This window comes from Pelmatolapia mariae, linkage group LG3_W (genome assembly GCF_036321145.2).
Source record: "Pelmatolapia mariae isolate MD_Pm_ZW linkage group LG3_W, Pm_UMD_F_2, whole genome shotgun sequence".
Classification (NCBI taxonomy): domain Eukaryota; kingdom Metazoa; phylum Chordata; class Actinopteri; order Cichliformes; family Cichlidae; genus Pelmatolapia; species Pelmatolapia mariae.
Window position 1 is genome coordinate 50553521 of NC_086229.1, and position 22154 is coordinate 50575674.

At 38.3% G+C, this 22154-nt stretch overlaps 1 protein-coding gene and 1 long non-coding RNA gene across 2 annotated transcripts; one reads left to right on the top strand and one right to left on the bottom strand.

Moving 5' to 3' along the window:
* The first annotated feature begins 400 nt into the window (after positions 1-400).
* On the top strand, positions 401-20161 carry LOC134623439 (zinc finger and SCAN domain-containing protein 32-like). The gene is made up of 4 exons (XM_063468587.1): positions 401-692; positions 2078-2341; positions 16599-17132; positions 20106-20161. The coding sequence occupies exons 1-4, from the start codon at positions 482-484 to the stop codon at positions 20159-20161; spliced, it is 1065 nt and encodes a 354-aa protein (XP_063324657.1). The 5' UTR covers positions 401-481.
* Positions 8789-10893, bottom strand: LOC134616815 (uncharacterized). The gene is made up of 4 exons (XR_010091481.1): positions 10844-10893; positions 10487-10531; positions 9113-9181; positions 8789-8905 (listed from the first exon to the last, which is right to left on the bottom strand). It is a non-coding gene; the product is annotated as an uncharacterized LOC134616815 (long non-coding RNA).
* Positions 20162-22154: the final 1993 nt, after the last annotated feature.

Here is a 22154-nt window from a genome sequence, read left to right on the forward strand (position 1 = left end):
ATATATATATATAGAAAAGTATGATGGAGAAAGAATAGAATTAGTGCTATTATTTAAGGACAGCAGTCATGATTTGACACTGGGAATTTTCTTTGAAGTGATAGAAACCAACAAACTTTACAATCTGTAATTTGAAATCTTCAAATTTAAAATTCATTGAAAGAATAGAGTTTCTGATTTTGATTTTTATTTATTTATTTATTTTTTTTTTTAGCGATTCTTCTGTCCACACTCCAGTCCAGCACGTGGCTCTGATACACCTGTAAGCTGGTTTGCCAACCACCATCAAATTCTGAAGAAGAAGAAGAAGAAGCTGAAAGGAGGAGAGGGAGGAGCAAAGAGTAGCTGTGATAAGTGGCGTGTGTGCAGACTTGGCTGCTGTTGATGAAGCAGACTGAACTTAAAGGAGAGACACAAACTAAAGTATCGATCCAGTCACATCAGTGTGGATCTGATACCAGCGTCTGTATCGCTTCTTTCGATGCTTGTATCGATCTGCCCAGCCCCAGTTGAAGCAGCAATGAGTTCCGTTCAGTATCTGAGAGAGTTCATCAAGGAGAGAATAACTGCTGTTTGTGAAGAAATCTTCTTAGAAATTCAAAAAACCATCGTCCAGTATGAGGAGGAGACCAACCGTCAGCACAGACTGCTGGATATCAGCCGGAAACCCGACAGAAACTCACACATCATAGGTATGGACGTGTTTTTAACTCTGTTCTGTTCAAGCTCAGATTCTTCAGTGTGACTGACTTTACTAGAAGATGTTAAACTGGGTATTTATCAGTGCTGTGGGTCAGTGTCCAGTGATGGACTATGTTGGACTGGTGCAAGTCCATGGTCACTGATAGGTTAGGTTTTAATACATTCAATTCATTTATTTAGTAACCTTCCTGTCGTGTTCGGGTCAAATCTGACCGATTTACAAATTAAAAAACTCATAAATATTGTGTTTTACATCTGATTGCCTTGAGGCTTTATGGCATCGTGCACGCTATGCACTTGAATGACCTACTGAGCAACCCATTAAATGTTGCACTGAATGACCATTGAACAACCCACTAAACGGCCCATTGACCCACCCACTGAACTGAATTTGGTGGTGAATAATGTTATTTATGTTGATTATGTTAATTTAAGAGCTGTTAAAACTGACCGGTCAATTCTGACCGGGAACACTAAAGTAAGGGGGTGGAGGTGAACACAACCAGAGGGTTAAACTTTTTTTCTCTAACAGATTCCAGTGTTGAGTACATCAGGCGTGGGTATTTAAGATCCTCTGTAAACACTGATACTGTGCAGTAAAGATATAGTTAGATGTCAGCAGAATACACATTTAATAAAACGTTGTGTCTTTGCTCACTATTAGAGTTGATTCTTTTGAGCTTGTCATTTGTGCAAAGTCACATGACCATTGCTTGTATGTGTACTGATAAAATGTTTTATCCATATTGGTTTGAGCTACTGTTGGATGTACAAAGCAGTCTCGTTGCTGTAATTTTTCCGTTGCACACAAGAAACCACAAGTTCCTGTTTTTATAAGTTTAGCAGGACTGCTCAATTCTGCTTTTTACATTCTTTGTTCGTTAAAGGGTCCCGCCATAAACAGAGCGACTGAAAGAGGTCGCGCCACATGTTGTGACAGGAAGTGTCTCACACAAACACATAAACACACACACTTGCTCACACATAAGCTTGCATTAACTGAACTGTGTAACAACTGTTGTCAATAAAAGAGGCAAAGAGGGAAGTCAGGTTTGGAGTTGCTTGCTGCTCCCCTTGCCGGCAAGTAAAACCGATTGAGCTCCGAGTGTCTGCTTTGTTCGCTGTGATTGGTCTCTGAGACAGCGAGGTCTGAAAGTTTAGACCTAACACTCATCGTGAGGAGCCTTAATGCTAACATATTAGTATGTGGTTGTGAGTTTGCGCAGCTATTTCCCTGAGCTACTGTGTGTGGTTCATAATGGGTCATAATGGATCACCATTTATTCAGGTTTTCATTCATGCTTTTAAAAAATAGTTTGAGTTTTTATGTCAACACATTAGTGATTATTGTTCTTGTGTTTCTTTGTTCCTCAAGACCTCACACAACAAAATGATTGTAATGAAGAGGAGGGTCTGGATGAGCAGCAGGTCTGTAACCAGGAGAGTAACTCCAGTCTGGACCAGGAGGACCCAGAGCCTCCACAGGTTAAAGAGAAACAAGAGGAACTCTGCAGCAGTCAGGAGGGGGAGCAGCTTGGACTGAAGCAGGAGGCTAAAGGCATTATCGTCTGGACTGATGAAGAGCAGCTCAAACTGCTGGAGACCATCTGGAAATCTGAGATAAAGTTACACAGAATAGGTAAGTAAAACTCTGATGTCTTAATAAAAGTGAATATGACTCACCGGCATCACAGTGAAACAGTGGTTAGCTGTGTAGCGCTGTTTTTTTTTTTTTGTTTTTTTTAATTGAACTTTTTATTGCAAAGCAGGAAAACAACAGTCACAGACATATACATACACAGGACATAGATCTACCTAGATGTATGGAGGTTATGGGAGTCCAAAATAAATAAATAAATAAATAATAATAGTTAAAAAAAAAGAAAAATGCTTGAAAATGTCCCTTTGTTGCCAGGCCAAATCCCATAACCCCAATCTCAACCTCTGAGTGGAAAGAGTGACCAGATAGGCCAAAAACAGGTCCCATCTGCAGTAGAAAAGGAAAGGTTTGTCCTTAAGCGCTGTAGAGAGGGCTTCCATTGGCACAATACTTATCACAGTCTGTAGCCACTGGTTGATAGATGCAGCCTTATCAGAACAGTACAATGATGCACTTTTGAGTGTAGTGCAACAGTATAAGAAGGAGTCGTTTGCTGCGGAAGTTGGCAGATAGCTCATCATTTAGCCCTAACAAACAAGTCCTTGGACCCAGAAGCAGTTGGCAATTAAATATAATGCATAGCTTACCTAAGAGTGATCTCCCAAACTGTAGAATAAAAGGACAGCTCCACAGACAATGAAAAAAAGAATCGAAGGCAGACTGACATTTGTTACATTTGCTATCACTTCCAACATAAACAGAAAACTACAAAACGAGATCAATCCTACTACGCGTTCTGTGAATGAAGAGTCCACCAGGTGTCAACTAAATCAAGTTCGTTACAAGTTAAGTGCTTTGGCCCTTGTAGACATTTGAATGTGTTGGGTGGGGATCAATCCTTAATTGTAGAAAAATAACATTTAAGATCTCCAGCTATCACAGAATTATCACAAACCCAGGGAGAAAAGAGGAAGCATGAGCAATAAAGTCGTTAGACTGTGCTGGTGGAAGATAAATATTCAGAAATGACACTGCCTGACCACTTAGGGTGCCCTTTAAGGAAAGATATCTACCAGACTTATCACAAACTCTTTGGTCAACTGTCAGCAGTAGGTGTTTATGTATTAAAATGGCCACACCGTGGCTCTTACTCGTAAAAGAGGAACTAAAAACTTGACCCAATCACGTTTTAACTTTAGGTGCTCCTGAGGAGACAGGTAAGTTTCCTGTCACAAGGCAACATGAACATTTTCCCTCTTAAAAAAACTCTTTTTTTTTTTTTCCGTATAGGGGTGGGCGGTGCAAACGGTATACAGTCTAAACAATATGAATTATGAACAGTAGAGATTTTGACTATACTGCACAGATGTAAGATCCTAACCGGAGCTCAAAGTTTATTTAATTGTAGAAGCACGGGAAAAATTGAGAGTCCACCTGTAATAAGCAGCATGAATAAATCTCTTTGGCCTGATTTTCTGTTTTATTTACATTAACACATTTCCACCATTAACTCATGCAAAAAGGTGAAAATTAGTGCATAAAAATTCAGCAGGATGAAAGACATGAAACATCTGAGTTTCAAATTTCCACCCATTGCTCAGACAACACAGAGACACAAACCCAACAACACAAGTTTCATTTTGTTATGTTATCAGTTTATGTTAAAGAATTATGTTTTCTCTGCAGCATGGAAATGGTTAGATTTGAATCTATCTCTGTGAAGGTTCTCAGTCATCTTGGTCACAATATTCTAAGGAGAAGAAAAGCATCTGGACTTGTTTAAGTTGCTTGAAGACGTTACACCTCTCATCTGAGAAGCTTCTTCAGTTGTAAGTTCAAATGTTGGAGAGTCCCAGATTTAAGCCCCACAGGGGGAGCATGGACCCTCTATTGATCCTCTACCTAATCACATGAGTCAAGGTGTCAAAACAGGTGTAGGTTACAATCAGCCAAGGTTTCACGTGAATCCATTGTGAAACCTAGCCCCACCTGGGGCTAGGCGATATGGCCTAAAATCCATATTGCGGTATAATTTGAAGCATGTGGGATATTTTCTTTTCTTCTGTCAACAGTGCGCCTTATAATCCAGTGCGCCTTATGTATGAATGCTGGTTGTACTTACTACTTACTAGAGATGGCATGATACCACTTTTTTATGTCCGATACCGATACCGATATCATAAATTTGGATATCTGCCGATACCGATATTAATCCGATATAGTGTGTTTTTTAATCAATAAAACTGTTTTTTTAATATCTTGCTGCATTTTGTATAAGTTCATACTCAAGTTTAAATAAACAACAACACTAAAGCTATTCTGTTATACCTGTATGTAAAAAATACACTGCACCCAAAATATTTCATAGCTCAGCAATACTGATCAATCTAATAAACTTAAACCTACTCCATCCTTCCTATTCTGGTATTTTAAAGAGTACTTAGCAGAAATATTAAGCAACCTAACTAATAGGGTTGCAAACTCCCAGCAAAAAAAAAAAAAAAAAGGGAACCACCCTCCACCGTCCACCTCATGATGCTTAATTGAAGTAATCAACTTTAATTTGATGCAGTGTGGAAAAAAATGCACAGAAATAAATTATTTTTCAAGAATTAAATACATTCAACATCTACAGAATTACAGACTGCACAGATGGTATCTTCCCAAAGGAAAACGTACTATAGCTTACTAGGGTATATTAGACTTAACAGTTACTATATACAGTAATGGACTTCTATACATTTTACATCAGATTAAAACTTTGGGTGTAAGATTCAGATAATTATTTATTAAAAGTTAGACATTTTAAATGAGAATAAGAAAGAAAAGTCTTTGTGCCCCCTTTTCCCTGTTAATGCCCTATCGGCCCCCCTGGCTAAACTTTGCTAGATCCCCCCCTTCACAGTTACCAGCCGTCAGCTACGTAGAAAAGGATCCTGGTGTTATTTGTCTCTCAGAAACAGTTCATAACTTTCCTTCAACTGATTCATGTCACCCAAAAGGTAAACCTGTTTCTCCATCACCTGTTCAGCTCTGATGATTCAGTAAGGACATCTCCTGGTTTCGTCCTCATGTTTCCCTCTCACCACATATCCAAACCGACATCATGACCAGCAGCTTTACAGCTGTGGCTCCAGCAAACATCAGCTGATACTAGAAATTAATATTAAATAAATTCTTACAACAGCTGATCAAGCTTAAATGTGCTGCTGTTGTTTAGCGCGACATCCGCTGGTTTCCTCTTTCTGGCGCGAAGTGGGAGATAAACAGCTGATTGAAGTAGAAACAGGAGAGGAGAGAATGAGAGAAGTGGCAGCTGTGCAGCGTAAAGACAGAATAACTCCAGCTTTGTCTTTTTCATTGTAGTTCCTTTTCAGCTCAATACGAAACACGAAATATTTTCTCTGAATTCGAGACAATTCTGTTTTTTACGGGACGGTTGGCAACTCCAATAATTAACCTTGTGAACAAAATAAAGTTCAACATCAGTAACATCATAGCACCCACCCAGCTGTATAGAAACTCCGTCATGCTAGCTAGTACGCAGTACGAAGAAGTCAGCATAACAAAAATAAACTCCACCTAAACTTGGTTTATATCTGACCCAGATAGACTGCAGGTCATAACTTCTTACCTGAAGTTCAGTTCACCTGACACTCGGACGGGCGGCCGCTTTGGGTCTCTCCTCTTGCCTTCACTTTCTCTCATCCACCGGCTGGCCTCCACCACTTGCTAATGTTACTGAATCTGTGGAAGAAATGCAATAGCCACCACACGAAGTAACGAATAACGAGCCAATCTAAATTCCAGTAACTGCAGCTAAACACCCAAATAGCTTTTGTAATAGCTTTAGCCCGCTCAGACTGGGCAGCAAAGGGCTGCTTAAATACCGAAAACTCCTCTGCTCCTCCACTTGGACTGCTAGCGCTGACCATAAGTATCGCATGACAGACCCACCGCGTGCACCATACACATCCTTTTTTTTTCTTCTTTTTCGAGTCTTTGGATAACGTGCGTGCCGAACTGTGGATTTCGGATCAAGCGTGATCCGTTGCACCACTAGTAGTAATGAGTCACATTTACTCCGTTACATTTACTTGAGTAAGTTTTTGAAAAAAAAAATACTTTTAAAGTATCTTTCTTGCACAATACTTTTTACTTTACCATCAACATGCGCCATCACAATACAGGCAAAATGTCTACTGTTTGCCAAATTCATATAGTTTTTACCGTATACCATTTATACTGCCCACCCCTAGCCCCACCCTATCAAGTGATTTTCCTGAGGTCAAGAGGCCCAGGATGTTAGTGGGCATTAAGGTACCTGGGAAGGGATAACAACACTGGATTATAGATGGCAGACAGTTTGTGTTGTAAGCCACTGCCTCTGTTCAAAGATGGTCGCTCACAGTGGACATAGATGGCTTCTTTCACTCCTCTTTCAAACCATCTGTCTCTTCTGTTCAAAATGTGAATGTTGGTGTCCTCAAAAGAGTGACCTTTCTCTTTAAATGCAGACTTCCGGTAAACTTCAGTGTTGAGGTTTCCTTTCTCTTCAACGCGCACAGTTTGGAAAATAACATGTAGAAGTATTTTCAGTGAGTGTTATGTTAATCTAGAAGCTAATGAACGTACAAATCATAGGGCATCAGAAGAAGTGTTTTGCTTGTAACTGCATACGTGCCTGCAAATGGGCGGTTACAACAGGATGTACTCAGGATGTGCCATATACGATCATGGGCCCCATAACGAGAACAACAAGAAACAGCTGGGGGTAAAAGAGCGTTGAAACCGTTAGTGAAGAGTAAACTTCACTACCATAAAAGGGGTTGCAGTTAACTGTCACTGTTGCATTATAATATACTCTGCTTACGAATACAGGGTGTGTACAGCCCTTTAAATATTGATGGGTTAAAACAGTGATTCCCAAAGTGTGGGGCCCACCCCCTAGGGGGGGCGCGGCGCTATTGCAGGGGGGGCGCGGCATGAAAAGGGGGGGAAAAAAAACAACGCTTGGACACTGCTAGCACAGGGCGCCCACACAAACGCAAAGCAGGAGATGAAGCATCGCTGAATATGTTTCCAAACCAACTTCATTCTAAGCCAAAGACTAGAAAATATGGTGAAGCATATCTTCCCTTTGGTTTCACCTGCACAAGTGCTGAGGTAGGTTTCCCTGCATAATTAGTTTTCCCTGCATCAGGAGCAGCGCTGGGCTGTTCAAATCACGGACAAACAGTATCCCACAGTTGTTTATGTTTTTTAACCCATTTTGCAGAGGGATTTTTTTAAAAATGTATTTATAGCAATGTTGAACATTATTACACAGGACAAAAAAAACAACTACATGTAAAATTATTACACCATGATGCCTCTGCCTTTCTAAATGCAGGGACAGTAACTGCCTGTATATATAAGCGCCCATACGGTAAAAAAATATATTTTAAAATACATTTTGAAACATATTTCAAAATATACAAAAAATGGCCAAAAAATATATGTGCTAAAATATATTTATATATTTTGAAATATATTTTAGCACATATATTTTTTGGCCATTTTTTGTATATTTTGAAATATATTTCAAAATGTATTTTAAAATATATTTAAAAAATATATTTATAATATATTTTGAAATGTGTTTTAACACATATATTTTTTGGCTGTTTTTTTATATTTTGAAATATATTTATAAAATATATTTCAAAATACAATTTAAACTTATTTAAAATCATTCAAAAATATATATAATTAACCCTTCATATATTTCTAAGAAACCACATTCACATGTAACAGCTGAAAGAAATCTTTATTTGATGTTTAAAACATGCATATAAATCAAGCAAGGAATATTCATTTTATAATTTTATTCTCATTACATACTTAAACATTCTAAAAGAAACACACACATACACATATATGTGTGTGTGTATATATATATATATATATACATATATATACACATATACACACACATATGTGTGTGTATATGTGTGTGTGATTGTATGAACATAAGTCAACATACTTAAAATGTAATTTCTTTTCCTTTTCCAGCAGTCTCAGTTCCCCCAGCTTTCACTGCAATCCTCAAAGCCCTTCTGCACAAATTGGGAAACCTCTTCCTTACTGCCACTGTAACAAACAAAAGTCACAGTTCTATTACTTTTATCAGAGTTAAAATAAAAATATGATTTATGTTAGCTAGCTTCATTTAGCAAACAGATATTTCTGTTTATATAGATACAGATATTAATACAGATATATTTTACACATAATTTTACCTCTTTTTTTTTCCTAGATGGAAAGTCTATCCAGTTCACATTACAGTAATGCTAACACCCCTTTTGGTCGTCTCTCCTTACCCTCCAGCATTCATAAATCTGTTGACCTTCTTTGTCTGAGACCAACCACTACAATGCATCATCACCTATTTGTATTGGTAACTTACTTTGCAACCTATTGTAATGGTTGCAAAGTAAGTTACTTGTGCTGTATGCAATTTTAGATACACAGAAAGTCTTCACTTACTATATATGGCTGTCATAGTGTCCTTATGAAGGGCAGTTCTTCACTCTGCGCCGATGTCCGTTTTGCTTTGTCCTCCTATAAAAAGCATGAACATTTGAGTGTTTGACTAGTTTTAGATTTCCAAAAATCTGATATTTGTACAACTAAACATTTGAGCTACAATGATATGCTATTGAGAGATACTTTTATGGGTACTTTTTGGTAAAGAAACTGGTGACAGAGTTGTAGGCTTTTTAGAATACTATTAGCTAACCATTTGAACTGACTTTCAAAGCTGTTTACCTTTTAAATTGCTGTGGATCAAAACCTCCAGTGGGAAGGCGGCCATTAGAAGAACACACACCATTGAACCTGAAAATAACAAAAACAAACAAAAAACAGAACAATATATAAGAGTCAGGTAATAAATCTCTTCTGAAACAATATAGTTCATTTTGGGTGAAAAACAAAACATTCCTCTAAAACATATATACTGACATCAGCAATCAACATCATGATTGTAATTATTTCCTTTTTAGTACATTTACTGGTGTGTGCATGTGTCAAGCACTACGACTGTATCTATGCATATAAATTCACCATATATATCCTGCAAAAATGTTTTGTTATAGTCAAAAAAGGCAAACAAACAAAGGCATTCAATCAGAGGTGAGAAATTAATTGGGAATATCAATTATAGGTGAACTATTCTTTACCTACTAGCAATCATATTTGAATGTAAAATAAATAAATAAATAAATAATAATAAAAATAACATGATGTAATTAAAATGCACAACCTACATTAAGGAAATCTGCATTTGTATCCACAGGCTAAAAGTAAAACAGTAAATGTGTTAGTAATAGTACAGGTATTTGTAAAAAAAAAAAAAAAAAAAAGAGGCAGTTACTGTGACTCTTCTAGTGGGATGCTAAATGTAGAGATTTATATTTACAGTATAATACAGCATGTACAGGTATCTGTGTTGTGAACTGTAACTGAATATTAGAGAATCTCGGAGAAATTACATGTATTTATTTTTTGAATTTATCAATCATAAAACCGTCTGTTTTGAAGGCCTGTTACGATAACAACTTTTTGTTGGTTTGTATATTGCCCCATAAACAATTGCGACAAGTTATGTCATTGTCATTTTAAGACCATTTTATGTCTTTGAATGTATAATCATAATATAACACCATAATAATGCAAGATCTACACACTTTCAATTGACAAACCAACATCTAATTCTAAAAATATTTAGATCATGGAAATTAGGTATCAAAATATTAGATACCATAAAAACTTGAATAAATAGTAATTTTTCTAACAAATAGAAAACAATGTTATTTAATGTTATTGTGTTGTTATTATTATATTTTATTTTTGTAAATATAATGACAGATAATTTGCATCATCAACAATTATTGAGGTCATGTACATGTATTGTGTGTTAAGTCGATATATTGATTATTGTGATAGGCGTACTGTTTTGGTATCATAACAAGCTTGTCAAACATGCATGACCACTAAGCAATGTCTAAGCAGTAGTATTAGTCTGAATGACAACAAACATAACTAGTGTTTTGGAAAGTCTGTTAGAAAACAGTTATTTCAATAATTATGATTAGCATGTGACACAGACACTGCATAAAATCTACAACAACAAATACTTACTTTAGGAGGATGGGGGAGGGCAGCATGAGGTTGAGACTTTGACATCTGTAAGAAACAAATTCATGTATTACAAACAAGTCACTTAAAAATACAATAATGTGGCAGACTGTTCCCTGTTCAGATGCAGTGTATAAGTACAATCAGGGCTGTCACAACAATGGGGTGGGGCCAAGTGGCTGCAACCCTAGGTACAATGTGCAGGTATATATAATTACATATAACATATGTGAATAAAGCAAGAATCTGTTTAGGTTAGTCACTGTGCTGACTGATGCTTGCTAGGTTTATATGATTGCAAACTGCACAAAAACAACAACAGCAACAACATTAATGACAATGGCAAACAAAATTACCTACATTTATGTAAATCTCACATCAGGAAGATCTGCGTTCGATTTCATGGGCTGAAATAAATAGGCAGAAACATTACTACTAAAAAAACAAAAACTCTAAAAAGCCTAAAAATGACTTAAAAAGCAAGGAAATGTGGAACATTGTAATTAGCGAACATTAATAAAGCATAACTGTGCTTTGTTTCTAACTTTGGTAAGTACTCTGTAGCCAGAAGGAGAGGTGGGATTTCTGTGAAAGCCAAATTAAATGTGAATAGGTTTTGATAGTTATTGTATATAACAAGTGTAAACAGTTTTATTTGTAATTTTTCCCTTTCTGAGAAGGTAGAATAATAAGAAAAGGCAAAAGTACATCACAATAAAATTAATTAAGTTACATATTTTGATTACCAAATTATGGAAGCGTGGAGCTGCCACCCAGGCAAAAGAAAAATAGAGCTATATCACGTTATAACTTGAATGTTTATTGTTATAACATTATGCTTTTCATGTTTGTATAATATAATATCACGTTATTACAATATACATAATTGTCACGTTCGCACAATATTGTACGGACGTGATAATTATGTACATTGTTCGTACAATGTTGTTCAAACATGTTGTTCAAACATGAAAAGTATATTGTACTAACATGATAGTATATTGTTAGAACGATAAACCTTACACGTTATAACGTGATATACTTATATTTCTCTTTTGCCTGGGTGGCAGCTCTACGCTTCCGTGCCAAATAAGCGAGAATAAAGTAATATTATATGAGAAAAGACACCTGCTAGCTTGATGATGGAGGCTTCATAGACCAGCCACCCGCCTTTTGGCTCCTTGTCGCCACTCCACCAAATAAAGGTCCGTTTCCTCCATGCCGGCTAATTATTCATCCTCATTAAAATCTCGTATATGTTCAGTTGGCAGAATTGAGAATTTTACATCTTCCAACCACCTAATTAACGCGAACATAATCGGCTTGTTTCTTCCCGTCTCCTGTATCCGGTCGTTCCTCTCACTGTCGGAATTCGCGCCTCAGAGACGTCGTTATTTTTCAAAAAAAAAAGAAAGAAAGAAAGAAAGAAACAGCAACAACTAATAAAGAGAGTTTTTGCACGTTCATTGCACATTTGTGGGAATGTTTAAATATTTAATTTTTATTAATTACTTTTCATTATATCTTTATTTTTTAAACCACCATGGCAATGCGCATGCGCATACTCTCCTGCACGCAAAGGGCTTTGGCGTTGACGTAATGTCGCAATGCATTGTGGGAGCGCAGCACCATCTTGGCTGGTCACGAATCAAAACAAGATTGCTACGAACCATTCTGAAACGTAGCTGAAAAGAAAAATGACGGTATAGAGACAGATTGTGTCCAGATGCAAAGAGACGGTACTTGATTGGTGAAATGGGGAGAATCTTCCACGTTGATATAGAGATGGACCCTGTATCCCTGATTCTAGGTTTTCCAAGTGACCACCTAAAAGCAGCGGCCAACAAAAGATTGTATAACATTCTAACTTTTGCAGCCAGGAAAAATATCCTCTTGCAATGGGTCAGCGATAAGACTCCCACTCTCTGTGGCTGGTGCAAAATAATTTTCGAACTGATTCCTCTAGAATACCTCACCAACATTATACACCACAGTGTGGGTCAGTTCTACAGAGTGTGGCACCCTTTTTTGGACTATATCGGACCAGACGTTTCCACCATCTTATTAAAAGGACTGTTGCGCACGTGATCAACACCCGGGCGCTGTAAGAATAACTCACCACCTCTTGTATTATGCCATATTTAAGAGCTGTTGTGAATGTTTTGTGTTTGTACTGTTTTGTTGTTTTGTGTCTGGTGTCGCAGACACTGCCTTGTTAAAGGAAAAAAAGGAAAAACTGCAATAAAAAACAATAACAAAAAAAAATAAAAAATACTGCATTATCTTTAGTTACATTGATAATATTTATTTATGGAAAAACAGTGGAGAAATGTCGCTGTTGCTTTCATATGAATGGAGCGGACATGCCTGAGTGGCCGCGATCTAATCCTGTTTACATAAATTTAGAGTAAACTTGTTTTGTTTTGGATAAATAAATATTGAAATATCTTTAGAATTACTTAAATGTCAGAATGAAGAGAGACAGAGCTGTCTATCAAATTTAGGAGTACATGTACACTAAGTTTATTGTTCATTAATAAGAAAACTCCAGACGATTCCATTCTGGGCTGAAGAAGCTTCTGATAGGTTAATAGAGTCCATGTGAGTAAATTAGTGGCACACCTGTGGATGCATATAAGGCAAAACACAGAGCCTGTTTCTTTGAAATGGGAAAATCAAGAGATGTCAACCAAAACAGCAGGCAAAGAATTGTGGAGCTCCATAAGTGTGGCTCAATGTTGAATACAATTTGGTTCCATTTACAATTAAGAAATACAGATAGTTTCTCTCTTTACTCTTAAAGTTAACAAATATGTTTTTTTATATTTATCAAGCTAAAAAAAATAAACATTTAGTCTGATTTGATGTTACAATTAGAAAAGTGTTTGTGTTTTGATCTGAAGAGTATGTAAATATCTGGTTTCCACTGTATATTTGATGATTGTCAGCACAAAGAGGGAGAGAGAGAGGAACAGAGAGGGAGATGGAGGCTGAGGACAGAACAGAGATGGAACAAGAGCAGGTGAGATACACATGTTAGTCAAATGGTTGTTTACCAAAAGTATCACCGTATCATAGGTACTCACTCATGTATCTCATACCTAGTGTTTCTTTTTAGGTTTTTTTATTTTTCAAGTTATATATTTATTAAGTTATGCAGACTTGTTTGCACAACAAGGCAAAATAATTATATAAACTTTTCTGAATCTACATAGTGCACTTTGGTAGAATTAAAAAATAAGTGTAGTGCAGGTGTATGATGATTTTTAGTGCTACTATCATCTAGTTCTGATTCTTGTTCTGTCTTGGTTAAGTCCTACGTAGTCCTGATTTTGAACTGTTGTAGTCCTGTTTTAATTCTGGATCAGTTCTGGGTCTGGTTGAATTGGGGTTTAGTCCCTGTGTCTTGATACAGCCCTGATTTGGTTCTGCCTTGCTGCTTAATCAAAAAACTAGTTTAAGGTGTCCTGAATATGTGATATATATTTTTCCCTATATGAAGTCATTCTTTTTTGAGCAAAATTCAAAACAGAGCTTAATAATCTTTCAGTCATTTCTAACCCCCATAAAAAAATAAAATAAAAAAAATAATCCCCCATGCATACTACCTTTTAGGGCTAAGCCCCGGGTGTTTCAAATGTCTGGCTCCGCCTCTGGGTTCAAGTGTAAGTTTCTGGACCTTGTCAGTGATGCTAACAATGGGTCTGAGTGGGAACCCTTCTTTGTGGATCATAGGAAATCTGTAAATACAGTGTATACCATGTTCTGGGTATAGACGACATTATGTAGGGTGATCAATGATTTTTGTCCTTTTCAGGTTGTGGAAGGCAACCTTCATTTGTCACTGCTTGTGGGGTCCCCTTTTAAGGCTTCATACGTATTGTTGTCACTGAGGAGTCTGGTAATTTTTGTGTCGTAATCCGTTGTGTTTAGAACAACAGTGCTCTCTCAACTGCTAGCGCCATCTACAGTGGCTTGCAAAAGTATTCGTCCCCCTTGAACTTTTCCACATTTTGTCACATTACAGCCACAAACACGAATCAGTTTTATTGGAATTCCGTTAAAGACCAATACAAAGTGGTGTACACGGGAGAAGTGGAACGAAAATCATACATGAATCTAAACATTTTTCACAAATAAATAACTGCACAGTGGGGCGTGCGTAATTATTCAGCCTCCTTTGGTCTGAGTGCAGTCAGTTGCCCATAGACATTGCCTGATGAGTGCTAATGACTAAATAGAGTGCACCTGTGTGTAATCTAATGTTAGTACAAATACAGCTGCTCTGTGACAGCCTGAGAGGTTGTCTAAGAGACTATTGGGAGCAACAACACCATGAAGTCCAAAGAACACACCAGACAGGTCAGGGGTAAAGTTATTGAGAAATTTAAAGCAGGCTTAGGCTACAAAAAGATTTCCCAAGCCTTGAACATCCCACGGAGCACTGTTCAAGCGATCACTCAGAAATGGAAGGAGTATGGCACAACTGTAAACCTACCAAGACAAGGCCGTCCACCTAAACTCACAGGCTGAACAAGGAGAACGCTGATCAGAAATGCAGCAAAGAGTCCCATGGTGACTCTGGACGAGCTGCAGAGATCTACAGCTCAGGTGGGGGAATCTGTCCATAGGACAACTATTAGTCGTGCACTGCACAAAGTTGGCCTTTATGGAAGAGTGGCAAGAAGAAAGCCACTGTTAACAGAAAACCATAAGAAGTCCCGTTTGCAGTTTGCCACAAGCCGTGTGGGGGACACAGCAAACATGTGGAAGAAGGTGCTCTGGTCAGATGAGACCAGGCCAAAATGCAAAACGCTATGTGTGGCGGAAAACTAAAACTACACATCACTCTGAACACACCATCCCCACTGTCAAATATGTTGGTGGCAGCATCATGCTCTGGGGTTGCTTCTCTTCAGCAGGGACAGGGAAGCTGGTCAGAGCTGATGGGAAGATGGATGGAGCCAAATACAGGGCAATCTTGGAAGAAAACCCAGATCTAAATCCAATCGAGAATCTGTGTCAAGATCTGAAAACTGATGTTCACAAACGCTGTCCATCTAATCTGACTGAGCTGGAGCTGTTTTGCAAAGAAGAATGGGCAAGGATTTCAGTCTCTAGATGTGCAAAGCTGGTAGAGACATACCCTAAAAGACTGGCAGCTGTAATTGCAGCAAAAGATGGTTCTACAAAGTATTGACTCAGGGGGCTGAATTATTACGCACACCTCGCAGTTATTTATTTGTAAAAAAAATGTTTGGAATCATGTATGATTTTCGTTCCACTTCTCACGTGTACACCACTTTGTATTGGTCTTTCACGTGGAATTCCAATAAAATTGATTCATGGTTGTGGCTGTAATGTGACAAAATGTGGAAAAGGCCAAATACTTTTGCAAGCCAGTGTATGTCCACTGTGAACGACCGTCTTTGAAAAGAGGCGGTGGCTTACGACACCAACTGTCTGCCATCTATAATCCAGTTTTGAGATTCCTTTCCAGACACCTTAACATCATGTGACTAGGTAGAGGCTCAATACAGGGTCCATGCCCGTCTTGGGGGACACTCCCATAGGGTTTAAATCTGGGACTCTCCACCATTTGACCTTACAACTGAAGAAGCTTCTCAGATGAGAGGTGTCTTCAAGCAATAAGTCCAGATGCTTTTCTTTCCAAGCTCCTTAGACATTAGATACGAACAGTTTACAGGTCTGGGTAAGTATGGATTAATATTTCTATTCTGTTTTGGAAAATATGGAATTCAGAGTTTCTAAACTGAAATTTATGAAAGTTTTGATGGGATTCCAAGCGCAGCAAAACCTTTTACCACTGTGTAAGAGCTCAGCCCCAGCATGCCTTCCTATAACCGTAGCCAATCCAGACATCCATATTCATTTAACAAAAAACAACATCTATTTATTTCATACATCATAGAGATTCACATATGAAGCTGAACTTTGAACTTTAAACATCTGAATCAGTGCCTAAATAATTTGTCATATTTGTACACTTTAAATTTCAGTTATATATGTGAGCAACATGCTCACTATGTAGAGATCTGCCAATAGTTCAGATCAGTGAATATTTTTTGATCATTTTCCCCCTCTGTACATTCAGATATCCTACAGCAGCATGCTTTTGAGGAAGAGAAGGTTCTTACAGACCGGGAGCTCTGTAACCAGGACAGGAACTCCAGTCTGGACCAGGAGGACCCAGAGCCTCCACAGATGAAAGAGGAACAGGAGAAACTCTGCAACAGTAAGGAGGGAGGGCAGCTTGGACTGAATCAGGAGGTTGATACTTTGATGGTGACACCTGCTTATGAGGAAAGTTCCCACAGTGAACCAGAACCAAACAGTGAGCAGCTCCTTCCTCACAGCTCTCCTGAAGCAGAGAGCCGAGATCATGAAGAAAATTGGCATGTGGACTCAGGATCTATGAGAAATGCAGAGCTGAAGAAGAGATGTCACAGGAAGAGAAGAGACAGTCAGAAAGCAGACAATACTCCTGTGTCTGCGAGTCAAAGTAGAACATACACAAAGAAAAAGCCTGTACAATATGACATGTGTGGAAAACCGTATTCTTGTTGCACCTTTGGGAAAGGATTTGCTTACTTATCAGTGTTCAAAAAACACACAAGAATTCACACAGGTGAGAAACCGTATTCTTGTAACACCTGTGGAAAAAGATTTGCTGACTCATCAGGTTTCATAAATCACATGAGAATTCACACAGGTGAGAAGCCATATTCTTGTAGCACCTGTGGGAAAAGATTTATTACCTCGTCAGCGTTAAAAAAACACGCGTATTCACACAGGTGAGAAAACATATTCTTGTAGGATCTGTGGGAAAGATTTGCTTCAGAAAGCTTCATTTGGCCATCACTACTGGAAGCAGTTACTCCGCCCACCGCTCCCACAACTCCACACCACAGAAAGCAAACCTACACTATTGGACCTCTTATTCCCTAGAAGGCAGTGCAGGCACAGACAAACCAGCCGCCCTGCACAGTTCTTCCCCAACCCTATGCAACCTCTGAGAGCTGATTGCTGACTGGGTCCAGGTGCCAAACGGGGAACGAGCAGCAGCTGCATCCTGGATAGAGGGCAGAAAGAGAAAGAGAGACAGTGAGGGGTGGAGCAAGAGAGCAGGAGGGGGAGAGCAACACCACACCCACATACTCCCACAGCCTCACTGGATGTAAGAATTGTGTTGCAAAGGTTCCTCATTCACACGAGATGTATAGTTCATGTATGGGCTCAAAATGTGGTCATAAATATTTTGTACTTGTAAATCAGTTTTGTACTTGTAAATCAGGATTTGTATGTGTAAAAAAGATTTGTGTGTGCGTAAAAAAGATTTGTATGTGTAAAAAAGATTTGTGTGTGCGTAAAAAAGATTTGTATGTGTAAAAAAGATTTGTGTGTGCGTAAAAAAGATTTGTATGTGTAAAAAGAATTTGTGTGTGCGTAAAAAAGATTTGTGTGTGGACTTAGACAAAAAAAACCCTGCAAGTTACAACTACGAATTTTGACCCTATTTTTCTTCCTTTCATCTGATTGGTCAATGTCATGTCAATCACAAATGTAACAATCCAATCAGAGAACAGATGGGTTTGGCTGTCGGAGGGGTGCTTTGTGGAGCTTCAGGTCCTTGAAGGGAATAAATGCCCTTTTACATGCCAACCCAGCGTTTTCCTTCATCACCTAGAAGGAAAACAGTCTGTGGTCGTCTGAGTTTGGTGATTTTAGATTTTTGTGTCACAGGTCTACGTGCTTAATACAGGGACTTCCACAGGCTTTTCAACAGCGCTGCGAACCGGGGGGGCAGTGTTTTGGAAATGACAGTCTTCATTACAAAGCTTTCTTCGTTATGAATTAGCATACATGTTTTTATTGAACATTTGAAAAACTAGCAAAATAAACAGAAACTCTTGTAGAGGACATAAAGTCAGAGATAGAAACGACAAAGAGCAGGTGCATCTAGTACAGGTAGAGCTGCTGCAAAAACCCACAGAGCTCAGCAGCCAGCGCAACAAATTCTGGATCCTTAGCTTTTAGTTAGCATTAGCAGCACATCCTGCGTCCGATGTGAAATGACTTTTATGCTGCGCACTGTCACTCACAGCAATGGTCCCGGGTCAGCCCTGACTTTGTGTTAAACTAATCCTAAAGTAATAATGGTATTTCTAACCACTGACATACCACAACTTTATCCTTTCAACAGCTGCTGAAAGTTAGGGGACCTAGCTGCTATCGGATATTTATATAGAGATCCTCCAGCTTCAAACTGTATTACCCTTCAAGGACCTGCAGTTCAAAAAAGTGACCCTCCGACAGCCAAACCCATCTGTTCTCTGATTGGATTGTTACATTTGTGATTGACATGACATTGACCAGTCAGATGAAAGGAAGAAAAATAGGGTCAAAATTCGTAGTTGTAACTTGCAGGGTTTTTTTTGTCTAAGTCCACACACAAATCTTTTTTACGCACACACAAATTCTTTTTACACATACAAATCTTTTTTACGCACACACAAATCTTTTTTACACATACAAATCTTTTTTACGCACACACAAATCTTTTTTACACATACAAATCTTTTTTACGCACACACAAATCTTTTTTACACATACAAATCCTGATTTACAAGTACAAAACTGATTTACAAGTACAAAATATTTATGACCACATTTTGAGCCCATATTCATGCTACAATGAGCTGATTGCAGTTCATGAGCAGAGAAGACAGTAGTGGAGCGGTCTACAGGTTTGAGGAGCGGAGATATGGGAATTATTTTTATTTTTATTGCACATAAGGACAAGAGCACAATGGTAAATTACAGACTGGATCAATGACACAAACAACAGATCATGATGCTAACAGAACTTTTACTCTTCCTCTGTACAGACAGCATGCCAACACAAAGCTAGCCAAGAACCCAGAGTGATGATGAACTGTAAACACCAAGAGAGAGATCGTGTGTCCTCATTAGGATAGGGATTTGAGTTGATGTGTGGGACTGTAGCTTTAGGTATATATTGTTAACTGGTGGTTATATGACAATGAATTTCAGATCATGTTACAGAGTAATGTAAAAGTAAAGTCACAAGCAGTGTAACAAATTACTTTCTCTGGTGAGTACTGCATTATGAGTAATGTGGTACACATTACTTTCTTTGAGTAGCAACACCGACACTCTTGGCAATTCATAGTGTTTAACACATTTAAAAAGCTCAGATCACTTTAAAGACTCTTTGCTAAACATCTGTAGTCAGATACAAAGATCTAAAAAGTGGCTCTTCGAAGCAGACGTCCAACCTGGATCTGTTTTGTCCATCGATGCAGATTTTAACTGATTTTCACAAGTACCAAACATGTAAATGTAATGTAAAAAAAGAATGGTTAGAGTTGTGTTTTCAGCCTGCTGAATAATAATATATTCTGCTTAGCTAATTGTTGAAAGTTGAATGTAGTTTAAAATACACTTAATGACAAAAGACATTTGACAGTTGATGTGGTTTAGCATTAATAATCTTGGAAGGTAGACGGCCTCTGGAAGATGGACTAGCTTTAGATGAAAACTGTTTTCGTGTCTCTCCTCTTCTGCTTCTTTTTAACAGCGGACGTCCTGCAGGATCTCTCTCCACCCAACCAACATGGAATCTACTCCCATTAGCAGATGCTGCTCTGCACTTTGCATCCTTTGCCTTTCATGATAAAAAAGTGATCACTGCATGAGAACCATGAAATACTCTACAGCCTATTACAAAATTTCACTCCAGAATTCACAATATTTAGTTGCATAAGTATTATATGTCTAAATTATGTAACACAGATACTCACTTTTTTTTGAGCCACGAGCATGTCTGCAAGAAAAAAATGTCATATTCAGCTCTATCTTTGTCTCAGCCATTTTAACTCTACTACATTAAAAAGATAAACAAAAAAGACCAGAGTAATGGATGTATGGCCGGCGAAAGCACTTCTATGCCCACAAATAATTAGAGTATTTTTGACAGTGAGAGACAGTGAGGTGAAGATAATACTTACCTGAAATCAGCAGGGCTTGGGAAAGAGAGACTAAGAGAGAAAGAGAGACAAGACGGATAAAGTGTGTCATGAACTGGAGTTCACACAGAGGCAGGACCCAAAAGCAGACTCAATACACCAATTGCAAAATATATACAATACTCTATTTACAGAGGTGATCAGGCAAAAACACAAGGAAGGTTGGGAAAGGCTGTTGTGAGACCCTGTGATTGGGGTCACTGGAGTCTGTAACAGAGGGAGAAAATGTTTAGTAAACAGATATGGGAGCAGGTGAGACATGTAAGGAGAACAATGGTATGGTGGGCTTACACTGGGCAAAGGGCTTCGGGCAGTCGCGAACGTCAGGGTTGGCAGGAGAACAGGCAGGCAAAGCAACTAATGCATGATTTCCTTAACCGGGGACTTAGAGGACAATTTTTTTGGAGGAATGGTCCTCTAAGTCCTGTTTGGTTTCATTTCTGAAACAGTTCTCAATGTTTGTTTCCTTTTTCTAATGCCAACTAAACAGAGCACAACACAGATGACAACTAGAGCTAGTACTCATAATACCAGTGACAATCCAAATATACACTGGCTTTCTCAGTTCTCTGGTTGTGGACTCACAGTCTGAAGGTTGGACGTATGAAAACCTGCTAAAAAAACAAAAAAACAAAAAACAGACAAAGCCCAAAATAACAGATTGTGTTTTAACTTGAATTGAATAATGTTTGCAAAGTGATAAAAAATTAAAAATCATCTCACCAGTGACGTTGAGTCGACATCTTCCAACACTGAAGCCATAATCAGTGTTCACCTCACACAGGTACAGACCCGAGTCATCAGTCCTGAGACTGGACAGCTGAAGTCTGATTCGTCCTTCTCTGAGGGCGTCTTTGTCACTCTGGACTCGTCCTGAAAACTTTTCATCCTGAGACTCTGACACCTCAACACCTTCATGAACATGATACAAGACTGAGGATTTATCACTGATGAAGAGTTCACAGATGATGTTGAGAGTTTTGGTGGATCTGTCAGGTTTGGTGGTGAACGTCCACTCCAGTGTGATGTTGTGGTTCTCCTCTGCCTGATAGGAGGTCTGTGTCACATTGACTACAAATGATCCTGTTGAGGAGACAGAGAGGGAAAGAGAGGAGCAGACACACTGAGAACTGGAACAAATCTGTTGTTGAGCTTTATTTGGAGTTCATAAAGTGAAGCTGTAAACTAACCAGAGACACAATAAATGATTTCAGTTCGCTTTAGTCTTTTATGGTTTCCAGAAAGATTTAAGACATCTATTTGTATCCGTTTTTGTTGGTGTTTGACTGTGTGAAGCTTATGATCTGAAACAGATGATATAAATCTATGGATGTTAGAAGACAGCTTATAATGGCTGTGAAGACTAAAGGCAGGCAGGTGTTCTTTGGATCTAAAACAAGACTAATATAATAACCAGCACCTCTAGATTGATAATATAGGTTATATGGTACTTGTGTATCATAAACACATCGGTCCAATATTTACTGCAGTCTTTTGAAATGATTTTACATTGATGCTCTTTTTTTATAACGAAGCATTTTGATAAGGTGGTAAAAAACGCTTTCATTTCTCTCTAAAGAAATCTTGTAATGAAGGATATC

Coding starts and splice junctions, on each gene's coding strand:
- LOC134623439 (XM_063468587.1), top strand. CDS start 482: ATGCTTGTATCGATCTGCCCAGCCCCAGTTGAAGCAGCAATGAGTTCC. Junction 693..2,077: donor CAGAAACTCACACATCATAG/GTATGGACGTGT, acceptor TTGTTCCTCAAG/ACCTCACACAACAAAATGAT. Junction 2,342..16,598: donor GATAAAGTTACACAGAATAG/GTAAGTAAAACT, acceptor CTGTACATTCAG/ATATCCTACAGCAGCATGCT.